The sequence below is a fragment of the Rhyacophila brunnea genome, unplaced genomic scaffold (assembly GCF_057557595.1).
Source record: "Rhyacophila brunnea isolate RB1 unplaced genomic scaffold, BYU_Rbru_1.0 scaffold_17, whole genome shotgun sequence".
NCBI lineage: Eukaryota > Metazoa > Arthropoda > Insecta > Trichoptera > Rhyacophilidae > Rhyacophila > Rhyacophila brunnea.
This window is the reverse complement of record NW_028232827.1, coordinates 13,059,702-13,085,160: the sequence shown is the minus strand read 5'-3', so window position 1 is coordinate 13,085,160 and position 25,459 is coordinate 13,059,702. Positions and strand designations below refer to the sequence as shown.

The 25,459-nt window shown below is 32.0% G+C and overlaps 1 protein-coding gene across 7 annotated transcripts in view; it reads right to left on the bottom strand.

Moving 5' to 3' along the window:
• Nucleotides 1-25,459, bottom strand: part of LOC147073703 (putative inorganic phosphate cotransporter) — a 62,420-nt gene that overhangs the window by 33,523 nt on the left and 3,438 nt on the right. For 4 of the 7 annotated variants that reach the window (XR_015070360.1, XR_015070363.1, XR_015070361.1 and 1 more), the window contains exons 5-14: nt 24,660-24,880; nt 22,247-22,396; nt 19,666-19,798; nt 17,033-17,157; nt 16,152-16,271; nt 14,076-14,208; nt 10,772-12,602; nt 8,233-8,363; nt 3,797-3,976; nt 734-872 (exon numbers count right to left, since the gene is read on the bottom strand). Coding sequence is in view for 1 of the 7 variants with exons in the window: in XM_085944423.1 (XP_085800549.1) it covers nt 12,517-12,602; nt 14,076-14,208; nt 16,152-16,271; nt 17,033-17,157; nt 19,666-19,798; nt 22,247-22,396; nt 24,660-24,880 (968 nt within the window). In the remaining 6 variants the exon portion in view is untranslated. Of the gene's footprint in view, nt 1-733; nt 873-3,796; nt 3,977-8,232; nt 8,364-10,063; nt 12,603-14,075; nt 14,209-16,151; nt 16,272-17,032; nt 17,158-19,665; nt 19,799-22,246; nt 22,397-24,659; nt 24,881-25,459 lie in introns of those variants that run through there. The other 3 variants (XR_015070362.1, XR_015070365.1, XM_085944423.1) reach the window with 3 other exon arrangements.

Below are 25,459 nucleotides of genomic sequence, written 5' to 3'. Positions count from 1 at the left end.
ATTGTCGTCGTGTTCTGATATATTCTAAAAGTTTCAAATGTCTAGCTAGTCGGGAAGTTAGTTAAAAATCTTCAATCGTCCAATACAAATCTTGAAAAAACTTATACTGAACACACAAAAAAAAATCTGTACCGGACAAACAAGAATACGAGCTAATAAATAAACGTGGTAAAATAAAATGTATTCTATAAAAAACCAAGAGCTAAGTTAGAGAGCAAAGCCATGCCTATACGATATATTGGGGCCATTGGCCCAATACGCCACTAGTAATAAATATAATAACTTAATCTACCATTGGTATTGGGCTGGAGCCATATTCAACCACATTACTGATGTCCATTGAGGATATCGATATATCATTCTATTTGAGTAGTCTGAATTTAGGTCAATTAAATTTCGCTTAAAGATGGCTAAAAATATTTAAAAAAAAAAATGCATTGGCATCGTGTTCTGATATATTCTAAAAGTTTCAAATGTCTAGCTAGTCGGGAAGGTAGTTAAAAATCGATTGCAAGATTTATACTGGACAAACAATCACAAGACAAATAAGAATACGAGTTAATAAAAACGTTGTAAAAATAATTGTAGTGAAAGTGGATGATGAAGTGATTATAATGTGGACTTAGCTGAATCATCACTTCACTTTCCACTTTTACTGAAAACATTTTAACCAGGCCTATTAGTCAATTGGGGATGGTTCAATATAAATAAGTTAAAAAATACAATCTCTTACCAATGTATATGAAAGTTCCCATCCGGTTTCTTTCGGTGAGAGGAGACCATTTACCTAAAATAGTATGAATTGATGACATCAAACAGCTTTGCCCGAGTCCTTGAACGACTCTGAATAAACAAACTCCTTTCCAGCTCACCTAATATACAAAACAACATATTATAATGTATTTGATAATTTAAAATAAAGTCATGAAAATTTTAAAATAAAGCCGCATTCATTCTATAAAATTAATATCCGTTGCTATTGGACTTTAAAAAAAAAAAAAAATTTTTAATTATACTCAATGATCTTTTCTACTCTGTTTGTAATCTATACGAAATTTTGAAAACGTTGACGCGTTTTACAATAATGTATATGTTACGCCGAATGTGCGAAATTGACTACTCGTATTACATGAAATGGGCAAAATTTTGGCTAATTCATGTAATAGTCAAGCCTGTTGCCTTATTCATGAATTAGGTAAATTTTCTGCCGAGTACATGAATTCACCAGGGTATGGAATTCTTAAACTGTCAACATGACAGAAGAAAAAGTAAATTTAATACGGATGGTTTTATTAGTTATAATTGGACATAATATGATATTATTATTATTAGGTTAGGTTAGGTTTTATGTCCATTTTGAGGTTAGCTAACAAGTGTCAACAAACTATCACAAACATACAATTGACCATTGCACGATTGATACCCAAGCACGAATCAAATCGCGAAAATACATTTCAATAAAATTCTTCCGTTATCATACGAGTATTATAGTTCTAGATTTTTTTGCGCATAGTAAATGGATATGAACGTCATTGTAGTTATTGATTGGTATATTTTTATATTATAATCAATGACATTTGACACATTTGGTTAGTTTGATTAGTTGCAAAAAACACCACCGGAGCGCGATCATCTATTTTGACCATAGATAATATACGTACATTTTGACCACTGCATAAGCATTTGACACATTTAGTTAAGTTGCAAAAAAATACCACCGTAGCGCTACTATCTAATTTGCCCAATGCATGAACTAGGCAGAAAAATTACTGCCGAATTCACGCACTCGCCAGATATTTTGTCTAATTCATGAATAAGGCAACGGGCTTGCATTTTTCATGATTTAGGCAAAATTTTGCCCATTTCATGTAATAGTCAATTTCGCACACTCGGCGTAACATATATATTATACTATATTAAAGAGAGGTTTAAATAATACAATATTATAACATAAAAATATTTTATAGAAATATTAAATAATTTATATTGTGAGTGCAAGATATCATATCATAATTATCTTTACAACAAAGTTGTCGGATTATTCAGGTTTAGACCTTTAACAGTAAGCCATTTTATTAATTCTGACCTATTTAGGATACATCCGCTTCTCTTTCACTTACTCAGTTTCGGATAATATCGCAGACAAAAATAAGTACTTAAGTATATTTGAAAACTATTCTGATGTGGCATTTTTTTATCACAGTATGTCAGTTTATTTGTTTATAACATCTATAGAGAAAAAATATGCGTGTATTTTTGAAGTAACTATTAATAGACAATTTTGAAAAGTTTTTAAATTTCAAGTGTCAGAATTTTTAATCAGAATAAGGACGCCAGTTTCAATGTGTAGGGTAAAATAATGTTTGAGCAAGAAATAGTATTAAAAAATCGGTTGTAAAACTAAATAATCATTATTTAAATTACGTGTGTTAGTAGATTAACGGCCCACGTGCTCGGCGTAGGTCAAAATTGAGTTTTTATTGTATTTTCAAACCATGATCCTGGACACTCCTTAAACGTTGTAAATAATCTATTTATATAATTTTAAAGCCTTACTATTTTTTATATTTATTTTAAACATTTGATGACTGCATAAAGTATTTTTGTTACATAAAATAGTATTCTTTTAAACCTCTCGCTCTAATGTTTTAGAATTTAGTCATATTTCATTACATAAATGTGCAGTAGTGTTAAGATTTTTTACATTTATTAATTTTTAAACGCATTTATAAAACCAATAGTATAATTTATGACGAGATAATTTTAGTAAAATATTTACGATAAAAAATTATATTGATAATCTCTGTGACCCTAAATTTGACAAGAATTAGGCATTTTATTATTCAAAAAATCGGCAAGATTAACACATTTGAAGATGATTCTAAAGATATTTTTTATAAGCTATGTTTTTGACCATTCAAGTGTGACAAACATCTTAGGAATAATGATTGCTTTATAATAATTATTGACCTAAGAATAAGGTAGTGTTTTTTTGAAATACGCCTTTTCTTTTGTCATTCCCCAGGGATTAAGCTACAACATACGGCCGTAGCCATAAATTGACAAACTATAATTGAAGTAGGGAGTAAAATGATATTGACGCGCGTGTTTGAACATGAAATGTGTAAATTATTTCTGCCCAAATTTTAATCTATTCTGACACACAAATATGTATACTTGCCATTGAGGATTTTAATAATTCCCTGTGCTTATTTAAATACTTTCACATTTATTATTTGAATACTTACCGATGAGCATTTTTTACCTGCTGTTGATTTTAAATTATTCCCAACATTTAATAAATTACTTTTATTAAGATACTTCATATTTTTGCGTATTTATACTTACCGAATAATTAGAATATATATAATAATATAATTAAAATATAACTAACAATCTCAAAAGATAATAATTGAGTACTCGTCATTCAAACTTAGTAATCGAGTATTTAACTAATAGTAACTTAGAAACGATATCAAACCTATCAATCAAGCAGTTCACAAATAATCTCTGAAATAAATAATCGTTCCTCGCATACTGTTTTTGTCCGAAATATACATTTTACTATTAAAATAATAAAACCATACTATCATGTAATTTAAAATACTACAATAATAAAACACCCTCAACATACAATAGTACATTGTTTCAATATCAACATTCCGATCAGAATTATAATCGATATTATGAAGGTTAATAAATAAAATAACTACAAATGATAACCTTTTATATGAATAAACAACTTCACTTTATAACTCCCACAATAAAAATAAATAAATTTAATGTGACAACTTACCATAGTAGCCGCAAATGGTATGATATAAGTCGCTAAACCATTTAATACTAAACCAATCGTAATGCATATTCTTCCTCCATATCTGTGGGCCAGCTGACCTCCGGGAATTTGCATTATTGTATAGCCAATATAAAAAGAACTCAGAATATAATCCTGGATTTTTTTAGACCAATCAAATGTCTGTAAAATATACAATATTTAAAAGCATCACGATGAAACGACCAATCATATATTGCAGTGTATGTTGGATACAATGCATACTGGGAATCAAAACAAAAATGGTAAAATGATACGCAGGGCCACACTTATTGTCAAAAATGGAATAACGCTAAAAAATCCAATGAAACTTTCATAACTTAGGTAGAGAATATCTACATAAAGAGTTTAGTTTTTTTTCTTTAACAAGTCCCAGTTAAAAGCATTGCTTTAATGAAGTTTTAATTTTATATAAAAACATTATTAAATATTATATGATTGGAAATAATATGTAATTATGTTTCTTACTAATAAATTTATATATATATATTATGAATGTCGTACATATGCAAGAAATATATACAGTCGAACTTGGTTATGACGAGAAAGATGGGACCGACTGAATTTGCTCGTTATAAGCATTACTCGTTATATCGTTATAAAACATTTACATAACGCGCCACGTTATATTTAAGCATAGAACATAAAAAATCTGAAAACAATCGTAAAAATCCCCGAAACAAGCATGGCATTCATAAACTACAAAAGAGGTTGTTTAGTGTAATGAAGTGCTGAGCCGCCGGCGCGAGTAAGTACCTACCGGCGGCATCGGTCTAGTTAACTGCCCGGTCGGGTTTTATTGCTTAGGGTCGAAAATGTTGTTTTTAAACGATCGACACGCCGGCTCGCACATCACAATGCGCCTTGTGTGCCTAACGGCCATAAATCAAAAGTTCTAAGACTTTCGACGAATGTTGCATCGTACATCCTCGCACATCTGCCCAGCGGCAAACGTCAAACACGAAAAAAGAGAAGTCTCTCGTCTGCCATTTTTATTGTGTTGATTGTATGAACAAACGTCAAACGCTCACCGCGATGAGCGAGCAATGACAGTGTAGACAGAGACAGAAACAGAAATGGCCGATGGCCTCAAGAGGGCTCGCACATCAGAACTCGCCGCATGCGTCTTACGACGAATTCGTCGATGTGACGTCATCGTAAACCAAGAAACAAACGTTATCAAATGGACCTTCGCAGATTGGCCGATGCAACTGCAACTCTGCGACCCTGCGACATTCGTCTAGTTGCAATGGCCAAAGCGTGCATGTCGATCTCGGGAATGTCGCCTCCGCGCAAGCGCACAGCTTTTGATTTATGGCCGTTAGCCGGCTCGCACATCACAATTCGCCTTGTGTGCCTAACGGCCATAAATCAAAAGTTGACAAAATTTCGACGAATGTTGCATCGTACATCCTCGCACATCTGCCCAGCGGCAAACGTCAAACACGAAAAAAGAGAAGTCTCTCGTCTGCCATTTTTATTGTGTTGATTGTATGAACAAACGTCAAACGCGGCGGCGTGAGCGAGCAATGACATTGTAGACAGAGACAAAGACAGAAATGACCGATGGCCGCCAGCTGTGCGCTTGCGCGGAGGCGACATTCCCGAGATCGACATGCACGCTTTGGCCATTGCAACTAGACGAATGTCGCAGGGTCGCAGAGTTGCAGTTGCATCGGCCAATCTGCGAAGGTCCATTTGATAACGTTTGTTTCTTGGTTTACGATGACGTCACATCGACGAATTCGTCGTAAGACGCATGCGGCGAGCTCTAATGTGCGAGCCCTCTTAGGCACACAAGGCGCATTGTGAACTCATTTAGTGCTGATACCACGACTGGCGCGTTTGCGTTACCTGGCCATTAGATATAATTAACATGATATTTAAATGTGGTAATTAAAATTAATTAACAGGTCAGCAGTGATTGTTTATTATTTTGTTAATTAATAAAAAAAGAATGAAAATATAATTATTAAAGAGTTCTTTGGCATTGGATTTATTATATGTGTATATTCATATCCTAGATATACTATAACATAAATGACATAGCGTCCGCCTCCCAAGACATTAATTCTTGATGGGGAAGGAAACTGATGATAATATTATCTTTGTCGGGAAGATAGACGCAACAAGAGAGAAAATAATTAGTTAAAAGAAGAAAAACACAGATTACGTGGATTGGCAACATTCTCGTCTGTCTGAACACATATATTCAACGAAATTCAATTAACATTCAAAGTTACTCAAGGACGTATTATTGTGCAGATTATAAATAATAATATTTATCACGTTTACAATATATTATCTTTATGGCGGGACTAGAATATGATTTACTTTCTCTGTGTGATGTCCCATAGTAAAATACTACTCGTCTCTGCAAGCCGTGAGTGTGCGTTCAATTCCCGTATGTAACAAAAATCCCATTGGTAGTCAAATGGCGTCGTAATAATAATGTCGTAAAAAATTTGGTAATATAACTTTCACTTCGTGTTAAGGTATGAAAAAAATATTTCATTTACTTTTTTTAATTAACTAGTAAATAAATACACTGGTTTTTGACCTACTATTTCATTGTTTAAAAACAAAATATATGTATTCATATAAAATGATATTCTCAGTAAAAGTAAATTCTATTTAAATTAATAATATCAAGGTTGCTGAGTCAAAAAACCTTAAAAAAATAATTTGGCACAAATGAGTAATAAAATAATATAACGTTGATTTGTTTCAAATTTCATATTTAGCTGCTCCAAAGTCTCGTCATTAAGAATTATCCCTTGATGAAGTTACATTTTTAAAAGTTATGCGAAAAAAATAAATAGGATAGTTTTATTTATTTATAACATAGAAACACTTTGGGCCCACGTTGGTCACCAGTTATAGTATGTTATGGTATTTATAAAATGAAAACACTTCCGGTTTTAGTATTTATTCAGAGTTCACAGTCAATAATAACAGAAAATACTTCAAATGGTACACAAAATATATTAACAAGGTAAGATGACTCGCAAATAACCAGATGAACTTGCCAAAGAATGAGTTCAGTTCAGGTAGGTATCACATTTGACAACTGGAAACCACACGTATCACTAGAAACGAATTTCGATAGTGTAAGGTGCCTTATTTCAAAAATAGAAGATCTGTATGATCAAAAGGGTCAGAGTTAATCAGACTAAGCAGACTGGCTGTAAGACTTTTTTGGAATGGCTCTGCTGTCCGCTGACGTTAAGCGCCCTATGTATCCGCATACTGAGTGTCACAAGTTGAAATGGATGAGTAGTGGAGTCGGGACTATCCCGCTCCCCATACGACGCTGCATATTTCTCGAATGCCGCAAAGTTGGCCTCAGAGATATCAATTACGGAGTCAACATAGAGTTAAATCCTAATCCGTCTATATAGCGCTTATGGCGTCCAGTCAATGGGCAGCACCATCTATGGGTCTTTTTTCGAAGTCACGCCGCTATATCTGTAATTTAAGGGGGAGAGGCATGCCAGCAGAGAACCTAGCGGAAAAATACGAAGCTTGCAATTTGAGATTGTTTTTTGATTATTTATAATTTCAACTATATTAATTAATAAATATGTATCTGAAAACATTAAAAAGATTATTTATTTATTTTTTAAAACTTACAATTGTAAAATTTTTTAATAAAATGTGAATTCGTTGCAGGGTCACATCTTATTATTACATTATATTTTATGGTCATATTTATTATTAAAATTTAGTTTATTAAGTTTTAAATTTTTTGTCATTTAGATTTTTGACTAATTCATCGTTTTAATAGTTTTTATATTTATTTTAAAAAACCTCGATTTTTATAAAAATATAAATGTGTTTAACTTGAAATCCTTTTTATTTATATCAAATTGAGCTTCAATATTGGGACCATACCTAAAATAAAATTTGATATAAATAAAAAGGATTTCAAGTTATAGACATTTATATTTTTTATAAAAATCGAGGTTTTTTAAAATAAATATAAAAAATATTAAAACGATGATTTAGTCAAAAATCTAACCGACCAAAAATGTAAAACTTAATAAACTAAATTTTAATAATAAATATGACTATAAAATATAATGTAATAATAAGATGTGACCCTGCAACGAATTCACTTTTTATTAATTTTTTTTACAATTGTAAGTTTATCTTTAAATTAAAAAATAAATAAAAAATCTTTTTAATGTTTTCAGATACATTATTATTTATTAAATAATACAGTTGAAATTGTAAATTATCAAAAATAAAACTCAAATTGCAAGCTTCGTATTTTTCCGCCAGGTTCTCTGCTAGCGAGCCTCTCCCCCTTAATTATGCTCTCTTATAAAGATTCAAGATATCTCTTACACGCTTTTATATTAACACCATCGATATGTACATAAAGATAAAGTTATTACCATTATACCTTCCTCTGGAGTAGATTTATCAGCCATGGCAATAATTGCAACACTCATACTGACTCTCAAGCAGTATGCAGACGTCATCACCAAGAACATTAAGACAGTTTGGAGATGTCTGTATCCCCACCCTAAGGAACATTATATTTATAATAGGTACATGATTTATAATATCGTGTTGCATATAAGTCGTATGTATTTTTCCTATTTTGTTCTCTGAATTCGGAATGCAGTCAAAAATTGAATGTTTTAAAAAAAACGTAGCGATTAACTACATATTATATTAGAAATAACCGGAAACTGAATATAATGAAGTCAGTCTATATTCTGTTAAGATATATCGTCTGTTAAGATCCGAAAATTTGAATTATAATTATTTTTTATCATCAAACTGAAAAACAGATAAAATTAATAAGTACGCGTGTATTCTTCTTCGATGGCGCTACAGCTCAAGTCGAGCCCTGGCCTCCTCCACCGCTGTCCTCCAGCCGGAACGGTCCTCCGCACGTCTTTTCCAGTTCCTGATTTTTAGTATCTGGTTGGCATCTTTTGTAACATTATCACCTCATCGTGTGCGTGGCTTTCCCACTGGCCTTTTCCCCCCTGGGTTTCTTTCGAGGATCTTCTTCAGTATCCGTGACTCAGGCATGCGCTGGACATGGCCTGCCCAGTTTAGCCTCTGGAGTTTTATGAAGTTGGAGAGTTTTGAATCTTGGTATAAGCAGTATAGTTCCGTGTTGTACCTAATTCTCCACTCCCCACCATCATTCATGGGTCCGTATATCCGCCTAAGGATCTTTCTCTCAAAGCAATCCACCATTTCAGCTGCTTTCACATTTAGCGTCCATGACTCGCACCCGTATGCAACGACTGTGCGTATGACGGTTTTATAGAGCCGCGTCTTAGTTTTTCTGTGGACATTTCTAGATTTGAATATGGGCAGCAATGAGAAGTACGATTTATTTGCAGCGGTTATTCGGGCTTTTATTTCTTCCAGTTCCTCGTTCTCTTTTGTAATATTGGAACCCAGGTATGTGAACCGGTTGACAACCTCAAATTGATGGTTTCCAAAACGGGAACTTTGGGCCAGCCTACTCTGATTTTGTCGGCTTTGTACCATGACTTTAGTTTTGTTTTCATTTACTCTTAAGCCAATCTCTAGTGCGGCCCTTTGGAGGTGGTCAAATTCTTTCTTCACAATCTGTATGGATCTACCCATCATGTTGAGGTCGTCTGCGTAGCCAACCAATTGGCTCGGTCTGCTTAATATAGTGCCGCTCCTGTTCATATGAGACTTTCTGATAGCGGATTCAAGGGCTAAGTTGAACAGCATGGGAGCCAATCCGTCTCCTTGCTTAAGACCCCGAGATACTTCAAAGCCCTCCGTCCGTTGGCCATTCACATTCACCTGGGAGAGTGTATTCTGCAGTGTGATTCTAATAAGCCTGACTAGTTTTGGTGGGATTTCAAAGTCCAGAAGGACAGTAAATAGTTTTTCCCGGTCGATGCTGTCATATGCCTGCTTAAAATCAATAAAGAGCTGATAAATGTCCACATCGAATTCCCAGCATTTTTCCAGTATTTGGCGAACTGTGAAGAGCTGATCCGTTGTAGACCTTCCTGCCCTGAAGCCAGCTTGGTATTCACTTACTATGTTTTCCGCACGCGTGTATTACTTCCACCATTTAAAAAATGCACAATTTCGTCATAAATTGAAATTCATTTATTTTGTAATATCCAAAAAAACAAAGTGTAAACACAAACTATTAAAATAAATACTTATTCACATTCAAATGACATGTTTCAGTAGGTATATAAATATTGCATTAAATAATTATAATAAATGAATATAATTTTAATCCATAATTTATAATTTATACATGATTTCATATTGTATAAACAAAAAATTAAGTATATAAATAATAATTTATAAATAAATCTATAAATAATTTGAAAACATCAGCTCAGATATTATATAACTACTAAAAAATCTTTTTAAAAAGAATACGACGCCCGACGGGACTTGAATATATAACCACTGAATTATCGCCGATGTGCTTCAGCAATAAGGCTACACGCATCCTACTTAATTACAACGAATTAAATTAGTAGTTTTAGATGAAATGCTTATCAAATTGCGTTACTTTACTATCGGTTTTTGTATTTTAAATCAAAGTACCTATCAATTATTAAGTGCCATAATAATTACTAACCGACGCCCGGATCACCACAAATTTTAATTATAACGTACTTGCACTTGAAAATAATGTACTTATTATTTGTTATATTCAACTTTACAATTATGTATATTCAATATAAAGAATGTAACATTCTTAAATCTTGTGAATATCATTCTTTGAATAAAAGAAATAGAATATTCCAATAAAATGATATTCAATTATTGTTATAACAGTCTAGGCATATTATTATTCAAATAAAAATATTTTGTCCTCTAATATAAAATTAATAAAATATTATAAATAGGTACCTATAATACCTATATAAACAAAAATATTATATAAGTACTTAATATATTTACCGTGCGTCAGTTTTCCTACATCTTGTAAATCAGCGGGTTTTTTAATGTTATTTAACATTGTTTTTCAAATCACTTTTTCAATAATTAACAATTAATTTCTACTTAACGTCTAAGAACAGATTAATTTCAAAAATTATTCTTGTAAAAAATAGCATAAAAGTTTATTTGATAAAATTTTAGAGAACAACTAAGATATTGAATATGTCTTTACTTTATAGTAGGTTTAAGAAAATTGAATATGCTATCTCAAAATATACTTAAAGTTAGTAAGTTTAATATGGTTATTCCAAAAATTCACTTGGGTTAAATTATGTAGACATACAGTGATAAAATTACTGTTTTAAGCTAAAATAATTCACATGGCAAACATAGCACCATTCACCTTATTTTTTGTCAATGTTTAAGATAACATAAAAATTGTTATCACTAACCACAAAATATACAAATTAATATCAACTGTGGAAAAAAAGGTCGTAATCCACACAAATCAAATTTTACAGGAAGCACAACAACGTTTTTGTTACGGTTCTCGGTAAAAGTTCACCTTAAAATGCACGATAATTAATAATTTGGTTTTTATATCCCTAATCTGATATTAATTATTGAGTTAATTAAAAAAAAAACATCAAGAATAATGGTTAAGTCGTTTTTCCTATGTCAGTTCTTTGGTTTTTTGATTGTTAGCTAAATTTAGATAATAAATCGGCATTTGCAGCTTACATCCTTTGGATACACCCTGTATTTGGTCATCTACAACAGCGCTGTCCAACTGGCCGCCCGCCAATTTTTTTTTGCAGCCCGCGAGCTGTACAGAAAATTTTTCATCAAACGTTGGGGAGCAAAACTTTGTCAGCATTAATATTTGACGTGAAATGTTCGGTGAAAGAAAATATAAAATTGTGTTCAGAATTAATCATCATACATTAAAATATGAAAACATTTCATTATAATACTAAATATTCAGAATACTTCTTCAAAACAAAGAAATATTCTGCTTTTAATACAAGATTTTCTCAATTTGTTGACCTTAAGCTGAGTATTAATTTATTCAGTGATCCATTCAATATCGATATTAGCTCTGTTGATCCTAAATATCTAAAAAATTAAATAACTTAATAATATTATTGTTTTAATTATTTCTAGTTATGTGTTATTATGATTTTTTGAAAAAAAATATCTTTTGAATTGACATTTACTGACTTTTCATTTACCTATTCTCTTTGGCCCCGAAATGTTTGCTATTGGCGCTCATTTAATATTGGTGTATTACACACCCTATTGCACATCTATAATACGTGGTTCATTTTCGTAGGACACTCACACATTCAAAACCCTGCGTCAAAATTTACTGTATTGGTATATACTTAGCATATCGGAATTCTATTTATTATCTGTTCTGTGTTAGGTACCTACTTAATACATTATGTGTACAAAATATGTCATAGCAAGTAATCAATGCATATTTGTCAAAAAAATTTAATCTTTTCCGAGAAGAAGCTTTTCGTGGTTCCTCGTAAAAATTTCTGAAGCAAGTTTCAGTTTGACATAAATGCCTTTTTGTATAAAAAAACATTAATCTGTTTCTGCAGTTGGTGATTTGTTCCCATGAAAATTAGCGGTACGCGTTGTTTATTTTCACCTCATTATTATCTAGGCTCTATTACGACATAAGAAGATTTTTTCAACATAATTATCATAATTGAAATATATAATATTCTGTAACCAGGGTAATAATATTAAGTAACTTATTTTTCTTCAAATAATGCTGTATTTTTGTCAACCTCGCTCATTTTTGCAACCATAAAACTATCAGTTTCAGCTGGTGGTTCTTCTGTAAACAAAATTATAAAAAAGTTTAATTAAGCAATTCACCTTAGGCAGGTAATGACGAGTGCCACACTTAACCGGCTCGCACATCTAAACTCGTCTCATCTGCGACACAGCCATAAATCAAACCTTATAGGAATGTCGCATTCATGTTTCATAGCCGGCCGCGCACATATGAGTCCAGAGACAGTGACGATTGCAACCTCTCGAAACGTCAAAAGTCGTCAAAAAAATGAAACGCCAAACAAAAATGCTATCAGATCAGATGCCGAAACAACGATTATTATATTGTTTTAAGCGCAGAAATCTTCTGAAGTATAATCATATGCACGTATAATTATATTTAAATCTCTTGGACGAAGTGTATATTGGTGCGATCGTTTGTCATTTGTAGGAGATACGGCGACCGGTGATGTTTGGGTTAAAATGGTTGACTCGTGGCGGTTTGCGCAGGCGCAACTGCAACACTGACGGTGACTGACGGCGAGCGACTTGCAGCGCGAGTCGCGTGCAGTTTGTTTCTAGCGACACCAGATATTTTTTTCAAACTAAAATGTCGCATACCATCAATGTGCGGCGCTCCATTTGGTAACGTGTGTTTTGTGAATAACGATTATGTCACATCGAATAATTCGACATGTTGCAGATGAGACGAGTTTAGATGTGCGAGCTGGCTTACGACAAAGTGCAGTACTACCGGTAATATACTATTCAATTCATATCAAAAACAATGAAAATAAACATTATTTTTATAATTTAAAGATAAACCTATAATTTTAAAAAAGCTCTAAAATGTGCGTTTGTTGAACAGCAGATTTTTATTAGTATATCGATATCATTGTATAGTTATCTTTATAATGAGAATGTTTTGTTGAAGAATTTTGAATAATTAGTAGTTTTTATGTATTTTATACCAATTTTGTTTATAAAACATTGGCTGTTTTAAAATATAAAAATGTGTACTTTTACCTAACTTAAAATCATTTTATGAACTTCTATCGAATCAAGCTTTAGTATGCCTATAATTGTTCTGAAGGTCGATTCCGATATAACGAAAAAATATTTTAGGCTATAAGTGCAAATTATTTTATTTTGGAAAAATCTATATTTTTAAATAAAACATCACTGTGTCCTCGAGTGTGCATTTTTTTCTAAACCACTAATAACGCAACCGTTGATTTGTAATATTGTATAATATTATCTCTGAATTTATAACTATTATATTTATATTTTGCGCATTTTTTTCCAATTAACGTCAATTAAAAATAAATAAATAAAAAACAGAAAATTAGAAGTTAAAAAATGGTCACACTTTTGATCGCAAAAAGCGACGGTGTCGTCTCGTGTAATTACTATCGTGTTACTAATTCAATCATAATGATGAACAGTTTGGTTAACTTAACATAGTATGTGCATAATATGGCCTTAGCTTTTTTAAACTAAATTGAAATTGTAATATAAATTTTGTTCTGCTTACCAATATTTTTACATTCCGTTGGGTTATCCCATGGCTGCTTTTCGGCTGTTCCCATTAATATAAAAACGAGATTAGTGAAAAACCAGACGGCAGCGGACAAATAAAATACTCCACGCCACTGCCTGATGTCATTCTAGAATTTTATAAAATGTAGATAATATTATTTTTTATCGACGAAGACGTATATACCTAATTATACGAAAATATTTTTACATTCTAAATAAAATTTTGCAATATTTAATTAATACTAAAGAATAGAGACCGGATTATATGCATTTGCATATTAAGCAATAGCATATTTAGCCCATTCTCACCGGTTATTACATAGTTTACCTAAAATCTAGTAATGATGCATATTTTGCTATAGTTTATATTTCGAGGCCATCAAAGATGTAGTAAATGACTTCGATAGTGCACAAGCTATGACAGTTTGTCACTCCGTGGAAGCATTTAACGATTCTAGTATAAAAAAAAATATATAGCTGTGATTAGCACTAATTTTCCCGCATACCTGCGAGTATTAAAAAGCTTGAAACTCAAAGTTTGGCGTTGACTGAATTTATTCAGTTAATGAATAAAATCTGCTGAATTAACTCCGCATTGCCAGAGGTATTCCCGCGTAAACTTAGAGTATAGTTTAAAAACATTTTGAACAATAACCCAGGCTTTGAACCTTTGTGTCAAATTGATAGTTTTATTAATGGGTTGGGTGAACTTTTGCCAGAAACAATAAGTGCTAACATAGGACCTAAATTCAAATACTGCCGAGTTACCTCAGTGGATGTGGAATGGTCCTTTTACATTTATAAAAATATTTTGAGTGATCAAAGACACAATCTTACTACAGAACATGTAGAAAAGTACCTGATTGTTAACGTACACAAAAGTAATAAAATGTTAAATAATTGTAAATTAATAATTATCGTCGATTTGATTTTGAAATAAAAAAAACTAAAAATTAGTTTTTTTTTATTATTTAATGTTGTATATTTGTACACTTTTAATGCATATTTTAAGCATTTTTCATGCATATCTTCATGCTTATTTCAAGCTTTTTATGTTGCATATAATTCGGTCTCTACTAATGAGATATTTGTGTGGACCTAGGACAATAATTTGGCGCCGCCGACTGGGTACCGAATCAACAGAGCGCTCGGCACGTACGTTACAATTTGATAAAGTTAGTAGACAATAAGTATTATTATTATACCAACCTACTAGTCATAGGTTAAAGGTGGAGGTAGGCTATTAAGATCCGATATAAATAGTGCAAACTAAACTTTGTCAGCCATACGTATTTATTTCTATTGAATCAAGAATACAAATTGCAGATGGTGTTGGTTTGTTTTTAATTTTAATTAAACCCTGCTTTAAGCAAACTTGTAATAAAATTGTAATAATAAAAATTATTGATTTTAATTAATTAATTATTGTTTCATAACATAAAGAATCAAGTCCGTCTATGCCCAGGCTTCGCCACTAAATGGCGAGTTCAAATGGTAGTGCTAGTTATTGCTAGTTAACTCTTTATAAAATGCAGTAACCTGGTGAAATTATTAGGTTAATAAAGATTTTCGATAGCATATTTTATTCATCTGAATTAACATATTAACCATTTTATCAATAATTGAAACATTCATCATTTTTTACAAACAATTATTTATCATATCGCATTCGAAGTATAAAACTATAACTAGTACTAGATCGAAATTGACACTTTCGTGTCTCAGCCAAAATATAGTAAGCATTGATAAATCGATAAAAAATGGTTTAATCTCACTTTGTGCATTCATAGATACCCACAGAAAAGCAGTGATGTGAAAACTGCTCTTTATTTAATTTGTAATATATCACTTGAATATTTTAAATATTTAAATCATCAGCTTATCGTTATTATAAAATGTGTAAGTATGCATAAATGTGCAGTAACCAAACATTCCTTGGAACAGTTATAAATATATAAATGAGTTTATTAAGAGTAAGTTTATTTCCACAATGATTATCACTCTGACAAATGGATATCAAAGATTACCTAAAATGTATGATAGGTATTAGAGAAAAAAATTAAATATTTACTGGATCATCAAGAATGGCTGCAGCTGATAAGGGTGCCATCTGTGCAGTTATTGAACCAGCCAAATTGGATATACTCATCAGAGTCCCAGCAAATCTTGGAGATAGATCAATGTGGTTCATCTAGAAAATAGTAATAAATATATATATTATATAGCACGTCAAACTTGACTCCAAATGCATCTGATTAGAATCTCCAATTATATAAAAAAAACTGCATTTTTGAGCGGATGCGTATGTGTTTTTTTATACAAGTACCTACCTACCATACATGAGTGCTTTATGATAATATTAAATGCGTTTGTACCCAGCTTTGCTTGGGGATTTTATTTTGTGCGTTTGTGTATTTTTACTGTTTCATATTACTTTAACGAAAACCAAAAATAATGAGTTTGTTGTTAGTTATTAAGTTATTGTTATTATAAGTAAGTATTGTTAGCCATTATCCAGAGTGTGAAAGCTTTTAAGTTCTGATTGTGCGTATGCTTGGTTAGATTATATTTTTTTGGAAATTATTGTCATCTGCTAGCATGTCTTTGAATTCATTAAATTGCGCTATAAAATTGGCCATGGGAGAAGTATAATTATTTATCTAAGTTATCATTTCTTCTATAAATAGCCTCTGGTAAGTTTCCATTAATTGGCCTTGTATAAATCCATGCTAATTACTTGTTATAAACCACTTAAGTTTTGAAGAAATCAAGCTGTGCATAATCATGTCTTATAAAATGGTAAAGAGATAACAGCTACTAGCTTGTACCTCCGCTGATAACTCTGTAGGCAGGGTCGGATTTACATTTGAAGGGACGCGTATTAGCATATTGGGTGGCTCAAGAAGACGCAACTCATTAAAACATAAGTATTTTTTACATTTTACTACTCACCATAAATCCAGAACAGCAAATAGTATCAAAACCGGCGATCAATGTAATTAATACCATAGTTAGAATGATGCTTCCAGCAGGAATTGTCGTGAGCACGATTAACAATAGTGCAGGCACCCACGTTGCTTGAAGTTAAACAATAGACATTAGTGGAAAGTAGTCCTTAAACAAAATCTTTCAAAACCATCTATCTCAGCAGGTTAACTGGTTTCAGAAATACAAAAATAATATAGAGAATTACAGACGGATTCATGATCTGACAAAAATCAGGATAGTGACAGTGAAGTTGCGTGTGGCTAAAGGTTCAAATACTTTATGATCACGTCACGTACTGTTACATACTAGTACGGCGACAAATTTAGTCTATGGTTTTGTCATTCCACAGAATATTTTGAATGATCACTATCTCTATCTCAATTCAATGATGGAGAGTGCCAACTTTAATGTTATTTTGCATTATTATTCATTATTCATGCTAATTTCAATTAATTTTAACAGTTTCCACATGCGTGTACGATAAAATTACTTGTGATATTGCATCCATAAATAATAATATATAATAATATTTATTATATATAAATAATAATAATATATACTTAAATAATATATTATTATTATTTATATATAGTAAATAATAATAATACAAAATCCGCAGAGAAAACCACTAAACACAAAGAAAAAAAATCTGTAGCCATATGGAAAATAATAAAAAAAAAAGTTCATTAAGGGGGGACATGCTCGTCGAAGGTCAAAATTGAGTTTTTATTGTATTTTCAAACCATGATCCTGGACACTCCTTAAACGTTGTAGATAATCTATTTATATAATTTTGAAGCCTTATTATCCTTTATTGTTATTTTAAACATTTGATGACTGCATGAAGTATTTTTGTTACATAAAATAGTATTCTTTTAAACCTCTCGCTCTAATGTTTTAGAATATAGTCATATTTCGGTACAAAACTGTGCAGTGGTGTTAAGATTTTTTACATTTATTAATTTTTAAACGCATTTATAAAACCATTAGTATAATTTATTACGAGATAATTTTTGTAAAATATTCACGATAAAAAATTATTTTGATAATCTCTGTGATCCCAAATTTGACAAGAATTAGGCATTTTATTATTCAAAAAATCGGCAAGATTAACACATTTGAAGATGATTCTAAAGATATTTATTATAAGCTATGTCTTTGACCATTCAAGTGTGATAAAAATCTTATGAATAATGATTGCTTTATAAGAATTATTGACCTAAGAATAAGGTAGTGTTTTTTTGAAATACGCCATTTCTTTTGTCATTCCCTAGTAATTAAGCTACAACATACGGCCGTAGCCATAAAACGACAAACTATAATTAAAGTAAGGAGTAAAATTATGTTAACGCGCGTGTTTGAACATGTACCTAACCGAATTTTTTTTTATTTTTTTTTAAACGGTACATGTTCAAACACGCGCGTTAATATCATTTTACTCCCTACTTCAATTATAGTTTGTCAATTTATGGTTACGGCCGTATGTTGTAGCTTAACCACTAGGGAATGACAAAAGAAATGGCGTATTTCAAAAAAACACTACCTTATTCTTAGGTCAATAATTATTATAAAGCAATCATTATTCATAAGATGTTTATCACACTTGAATGGTCAAAGACATAGCTTATAATAAATATCTTTAGAATTATCTTGAAATGTGTTAATCTTGCCGATTTTTTGAATAATAAAATGCCTAATTCTTGTCAAATTTGGGATCACAGAGATTATCAATATAATTTTTTATCGTGAATATTTTACAAAAATTATCTCGTAATAAATTATGCTAATGGTTTTATAAATGCGTTTAAAAATTAATAAATGTAAAAAATCTTAACACCACTGCACAGTTATGTACCGAAATATGACTATATTCTAAAACATTAGAGCGAGAGGTTTAAAAGAATACTATTTTATGTAACAAAAATACTTCATGCAGTCATCAAATGTTTAAAATAACTATAAAGGATAATAAGGCTTCAAAATTATATAAATAGATTATCTACAACGTTTAAGGAGTGTCCAGGATCATGGTTTGAATATACAATAAAAACTCAATTTTGACCTTCGACGAGCATGTCCCCCCTTAAGTCATGCGATTACCGATGTAATGTATGCAGTACGTGTGAGGTGACCTCATTGTTGTTCTGACGATTTCAACAGATGTGCTACGGGATGGGAGCTATCAGTCTGATAACATTTTAAATACCAAGATAAACGAGATTACACACTTTTTTCCGTAGCTTACTGTGGCAGCACATAACATGGTAATAATGTATTTGAACCATAAGAGCTCATGTGTTGCTCATGAACGACAAACTAAATAAGGCTCCACAAGTTTTCAAAACCACTACTTTAGAATAACCGTTCAACCTGAGATGGCTGATGCTTATTTTCCAGTCATGTACCATTACCTGTCCTCAAAAATTCTACCATTGGATACTGGAAAGACTTTTTTTGTGGAGAGTAAATAAAACAGGCGTCGTACATACTAAATAGCGCTGAACAATAATTGACACTGTATAAAGTAGTATGAAAGCTTTAAATAATATTCAGTCATATATTAATTGACATAATGTTATTAATGTTGTTAGATTTACCAATGGTGTTGGCAATCTTTCTCATAGTAGTGGGGGTAAGTAACTTCTTGTTTAAAATTGTATCTGCAATCTGAGAAAATACCATCGCAAACACCCAACCGGCGCACACTGGCAACGTAGTTAAAAGAGCACTCTGTAAAAAATATAAGAACAACATATTTTTGAACATCAGCCTACTAACAGATTGGAGGACCATGCATAAAATGTCAAATTACATTAAATCAAAATAACGTCAATATTACATCCATAAGGGTAAAGAGGACACACGGCCTGGCGTCATTATTATGAACATTTTTTTTTTAAATTTCGATTCCCCAAAAATGAATTTTACAAATGGCATAATTGAAATTACATAATTATAAGTAAGCAGGGGACAGTAGTAGTGTTTCATTAAAAGCTCCATCTCGATACCCTATGTGTACAACAATTAATTAATTATTCATCGTTAATCACGAACGTGTGTAGTTTTAGTATGTTTATAGTAGGCACTGATATATGAATTTAGAACCAAAGTCATTGTCAACTGATAATTACAAAAACATACCAGATATGATAAGAAAGTAAGCTTTCTTCCAAACAACACTGAATACTGTTTTTAAGTCAGCATATATCGATAACTAACAACTAGTATAGTAAGTCGCAACTAAATAATTACAAGATAAAAAGAACTTATTATATAGAACGTTTTTAAAAATAAACTTGACTTGACTAGCTTAAACGATCAAAAAAATTTATACTTGATAGAAATAATACTGAAATGTCATTTTGGCATTCATATGGATTTCCATAGTAACGCACGTATATGTTAATAATTTAGTTGTTAGGACCATCCGTTTAGCAACCAATAAGGGTGTTAAAATAACGTTTCATACAAAACAGAATTAACTGAAAATGAATTCAATTCTACTTAAAGATGGCTAAAAGTATTAAAAGAATGCATTGACATCGTGTTCTGATATATTATAAAAGTTTCAAATGTCTAGCTAGTCGGGAAGTTAGTTAAAAATCGATTGCAAGATTACTGGATAAACAACCACCGGAAAAATAAGAATACGACCTAATAAAAACGTTGTAAAATGAGCACAGGTATGAAATTTCGTCATCGCTTGAATATTGCATGTTACAATTATTAATTATTTACGCAATATAGTATATTTTATAAGTTATCAGAGATGATGTGTGCTGTCGTGGTGTCTGAATAAACTAGATTTGAAGCCATTTACCATAATATGCAGGTTTCGCAGGATAGATGGCATGAATTACATGATTAGTTGACAAGGCCGATATTATATGGTACTCTATATTATGTAAACCAAATTCTGTATCAAGTCACAGCGCTCCACGTGCTGTAACTGTTGCGTCACGTGGTTTTTGCACGCTAATACTATCACATCTTTGCGTATGACGTGTCGGCAATAGGACAAAACAGAACATGACAAAACAGAACAGTGACAAAAGAGAACATGACAAAACAGAAAATGACCATTCAGAACATGACAAAACAGAACAGCCAGGGGGAAAATGAAACATTAATTTTTGTGGAATCTATTTAGGTTAGGTTAGGTTAGTTTATGTTAGGTTAGGTTAGGTTAGATTAGGTTATGTTAGGTTAGATTAGATTAGGTTAGGTTAGGTCATTATTTCGTTGTACCTAGTCACCCAATCATTTTGAATATATTATATTGATTAAGATAAAATATCCTAAGATTGCCGGCAACACTGAGTTAAGTCCCGTTTATTTCGCTTTCTAGCGATTAGAAATGCAGACATTAGGTATATAATTTGATTTATAATGGCGTATTGAAAGTCTATGCTATTAAAAATCTATCAACATAATAAAGATAGGACAATTTCAATATAAAATTTATATTTTTCCTGAATGGTCATAGTTATACTTATCGTTGTTCTGTTTTGTCACTGTTCTGTTTTGTCATGTTCTGTTTTGTCATTTTCTGTTTTGTCATGCTCTGTTTTGTTACTGTTCTGTTTTGTCATGGAACCCTTCTACATTCTAAGCAATGCTCTTAGTCTGCTTTCATAAAGATTTAGGCATTTTCATGTTAATAAACCTTCACGCAATTTCGAACACACACTGAATTATGAGCGCGGGGAATGTAGTATCGTGGAAAATAAATGCGGGGGAGGGTTTTAGTTCCAGAAACAACAATTGTAACGTAGAAGACTTGATATAGAATATAATAATGATCTGTCAATTTATTTTGACCTGATGTTGAAGACAAAAAAAAATAGTATCTTTGGATGTACTTCCTGTACGCAGATTAAAATAACCACATTTAAATAAAACGGCCCCTGAAAAGATAATCTCAACCCATATTTTTGTTTATAATTGACTTTAGTTTAGCATTTATTTGAGCTATTTGTCAATATTGGTGACATTAGCATATATATTTGTTCGTCTGTATTCTGTATCTTCATGCACATGTTTCTATGGCAAAGGTCAGTGAGAACTATTGCATATGAAAATGCAGTACAGACAATAAAAAAGCATTGCATAATAAGTTAAAAGAGATACATATTTAATTACTGCAAGAATTCATTTAAATCATATTAATTTTCTTACGTTTTTGACTTCCACTTTATGGGCCATCTTCAAAAAGCTTGGGATCTCAGTTTGAAGCATCACAAAGCCGTAAACGCAACCGCCTTGAGTGACGACGAGTGCGAAAACCCTAGAAGACGTGAAAATTGCTCTCCATGGTACTTTTATTGTCTGTAAATTTAAAAAAAAATCGGTGTGTGTACTTATGTACGCGCGTTAGAAGTTATACTTCTTTGGCGTAACAAAGTAAAATAATCGCCCACCGCGTTAGTCAAAATTCACATCAACCAAAAATATTCAAACAGTTAGAATACAATTCACAACGTGAAAGAATATTTTTCACCAAGCAAAATAATCTATACTCCTTATTCTATGGTCACTATGGTCGGCTATGATCAGGCGCGAGACGTCGTGTTTCAGATCTATCAAATAATAAAGTATGATATAAGATAGAATTGACGTTTTAATAGCCCCATATCAATAAAAAAATTGAATAAACGAGGGCCGCTTATTGGAGTGCCGCTGGTTTATTTCTAGACACTTTAAATTATGTCACTAAATAAATTATTTAATTATTTCTCGTTGTTTTTATTTTATTTTGGCCAACAATAATAAATTCGTTTCCTAGGCAACGGAACAATTTTTCGTACATATAATAATAAATTCGCTGCCTAGGTAACGGAACAATTCTAAGCTATATAATATTATACTGCATAATCGTCACGATTGCATTATCATACTGTGGCGTAAAGGCAGTGCGTTCGGCTGGTGACCGAACAATCGTTGCTCGAATCCAATCGAGTGCGACTTTTTTCGTGTGAAAAAATAAATTATGTGTTACATGTCACACGCCAAAAATACACTCTGATTTGATTTTCCAAACGCGCCTAAAGAAGTATAATCTGTGGCATCCAATAATTTTGAATTCAAGTAAAATATGTAACCTAATTAATCTGAAACAATTATTACCGATTGATTTTTCCAGATTTGAATGTAAAAAATACATGAGTGTGGTCAATTTACTTTTCGGGATAATTTCAATATTCGATATTTGAAAATATTTTTTTAATTCTTGATATTTCAAGATACAAAATATAATAAAAGGAATTTGGCCCTGTCAAATTTGAAATTCCATAAGACATAGACCACAGCCGAGAAAAGCCGGGTACATCACCTGCTCATTTCTCATACAATTAAACTGGCCGTTATTACAATAATAATTATTGGTGTTATTAAATTTGTATTTGTAACTTTATAACTGGCAGAAGATGAGGTGGTTCAAAGGTACAATTAGCTTGGAGAAGTCTGGTGTTGTGAATGACAGACATCTGGAATGAGGAACTCCAATCTGACGATATAGCTCCTAATTACCTAACTCCAATACAAATACTATCGTACGACTAAACCGCATGCGCTACGGATATACTCAATGTGCGAATAGTATTATAAACAGGCATTATATCCCTCTAATGGGAATATGCAGAGAAACACCCAAACACACTAATATTTGCAACCATATGCTTTTCCAGGGAATTGCTATCCACCAATCCGATGAAAATGCCCTGATAATTCAGCGCTCGAATTGGAAAATCATACGAAACGGAGCGCTCGATAATTTTCAGAAAATAATAACTAACACCTTTATCTAATTTTATGTATATTATATATAAATATTTTTTTTCTTCATATATACCTACCCAGCTCAGACGGTCATATATGGAATAACAATTTTTAAACGTGTGGCATGAAAAAATTTTCAGCAGGCGAAAACGGGTTTTTTGAAACGACGTAAGTATTGTTTTTTACCATGAATCCGACAAGTTTCTTATTAAAGTTCAAATATTTATATATTATAGAGTAAGTGAATTTAATTACTTTTTTAATAATTCACGAACCGGGACGCAATATTTCATTTTTCCACGAACCAAAGCTCCGCTCCGGTCAATTTCTAGCGCTACCTAGTATAGATTCAGACCCCATCGGTACCAATCTATGTCGATATAATTATATATGATGTCATTTACACCGCACCATCATACGTGTAAATGAATCAAAGGTTTTAAAAGCAGAGTTTTTGTTAATACATTTTCAATTTTTGAGTTAGTTATTTTGTTTGCTTTTCGGGCTGTAAATCCATTTTTAATACATCATCATTTAAGGCACTACAACCCTTGGTAGGTCTTGGCCCTCTTCAATCTTCCGTGGCATAGTCCAGCCATCTCAATTTCGGCTGTCCAGGTCTTCTCTTCCATTTTTAATACAATAAAAAGAAAATTTCGTCAGGACTAATCACATTATTAATATTTTGTATACTTATAGAAATATTCATATATAACAATTAGTGTAGTATTCACTAAACAATATTATTTTTTCTCAATTTTCACAACGAAAATCATCAAACAAAAGTTACCACGTATATTATAAAATATCTTACATGTACGTTGTCAGTATTCCCAACCGAATCTTCAATATAGCTTCTCTCCTCATATGATATGGATTTGTGTGTAGCGGGAGATGCAGCTCCATAGATTCCCCATAGGATGCCAACGGCAATACTTACGGCCCCAAAGGAGTAAAATATTCCAGGCCAACCGAAATCACTGGCAGACAAAAATCCTGACGAGGACAATGATACGATAATTCCGAAACTCGCTCCTACAATAATAATATACCTACATTTATTCTACACATAATGTTATATAAATATTATAATATATTATTTAAGTTGATTTATCTGCAATGCCATAATATGCTGTCTCTCTCTGACGCACGTAAAATTTCGGAAAGGTTTGCGCCTTGCGCTGCGCGATCACAAAATATAATACTCAAGTTGCATCCCTTTCAAGAGCGCTGCAGTTAAATGCACCAGATTTAGCAGTGGATGAGTATGTATATCTGGAATCGACCATTAGTGGAAAAGGCGGATGTGAAGCAGAGATTGCGAAAAATGCGATGACATTTCTTACCACTATATGGGAGGATCGGGGAATTTCAATTGCCAATGATGCTTGTACAAACATTAGTGTTCTCAATATTTTTGTACGGTGTCGAGTCATGACCCTGAGAGCAAGAGAGCGGAAGGCAATTGATACCGTGTAGTGATGGCGCCGTATGCTTCGTATTTCTTGGACAGAGCACAGGACTAACCAGACAATCATCCAGAGACTACAGGTAAAGGAAAGGCTCTCGACAATTTGTTTGAGATGCATTCTGCAGATTTTTTGTCATTTTCTG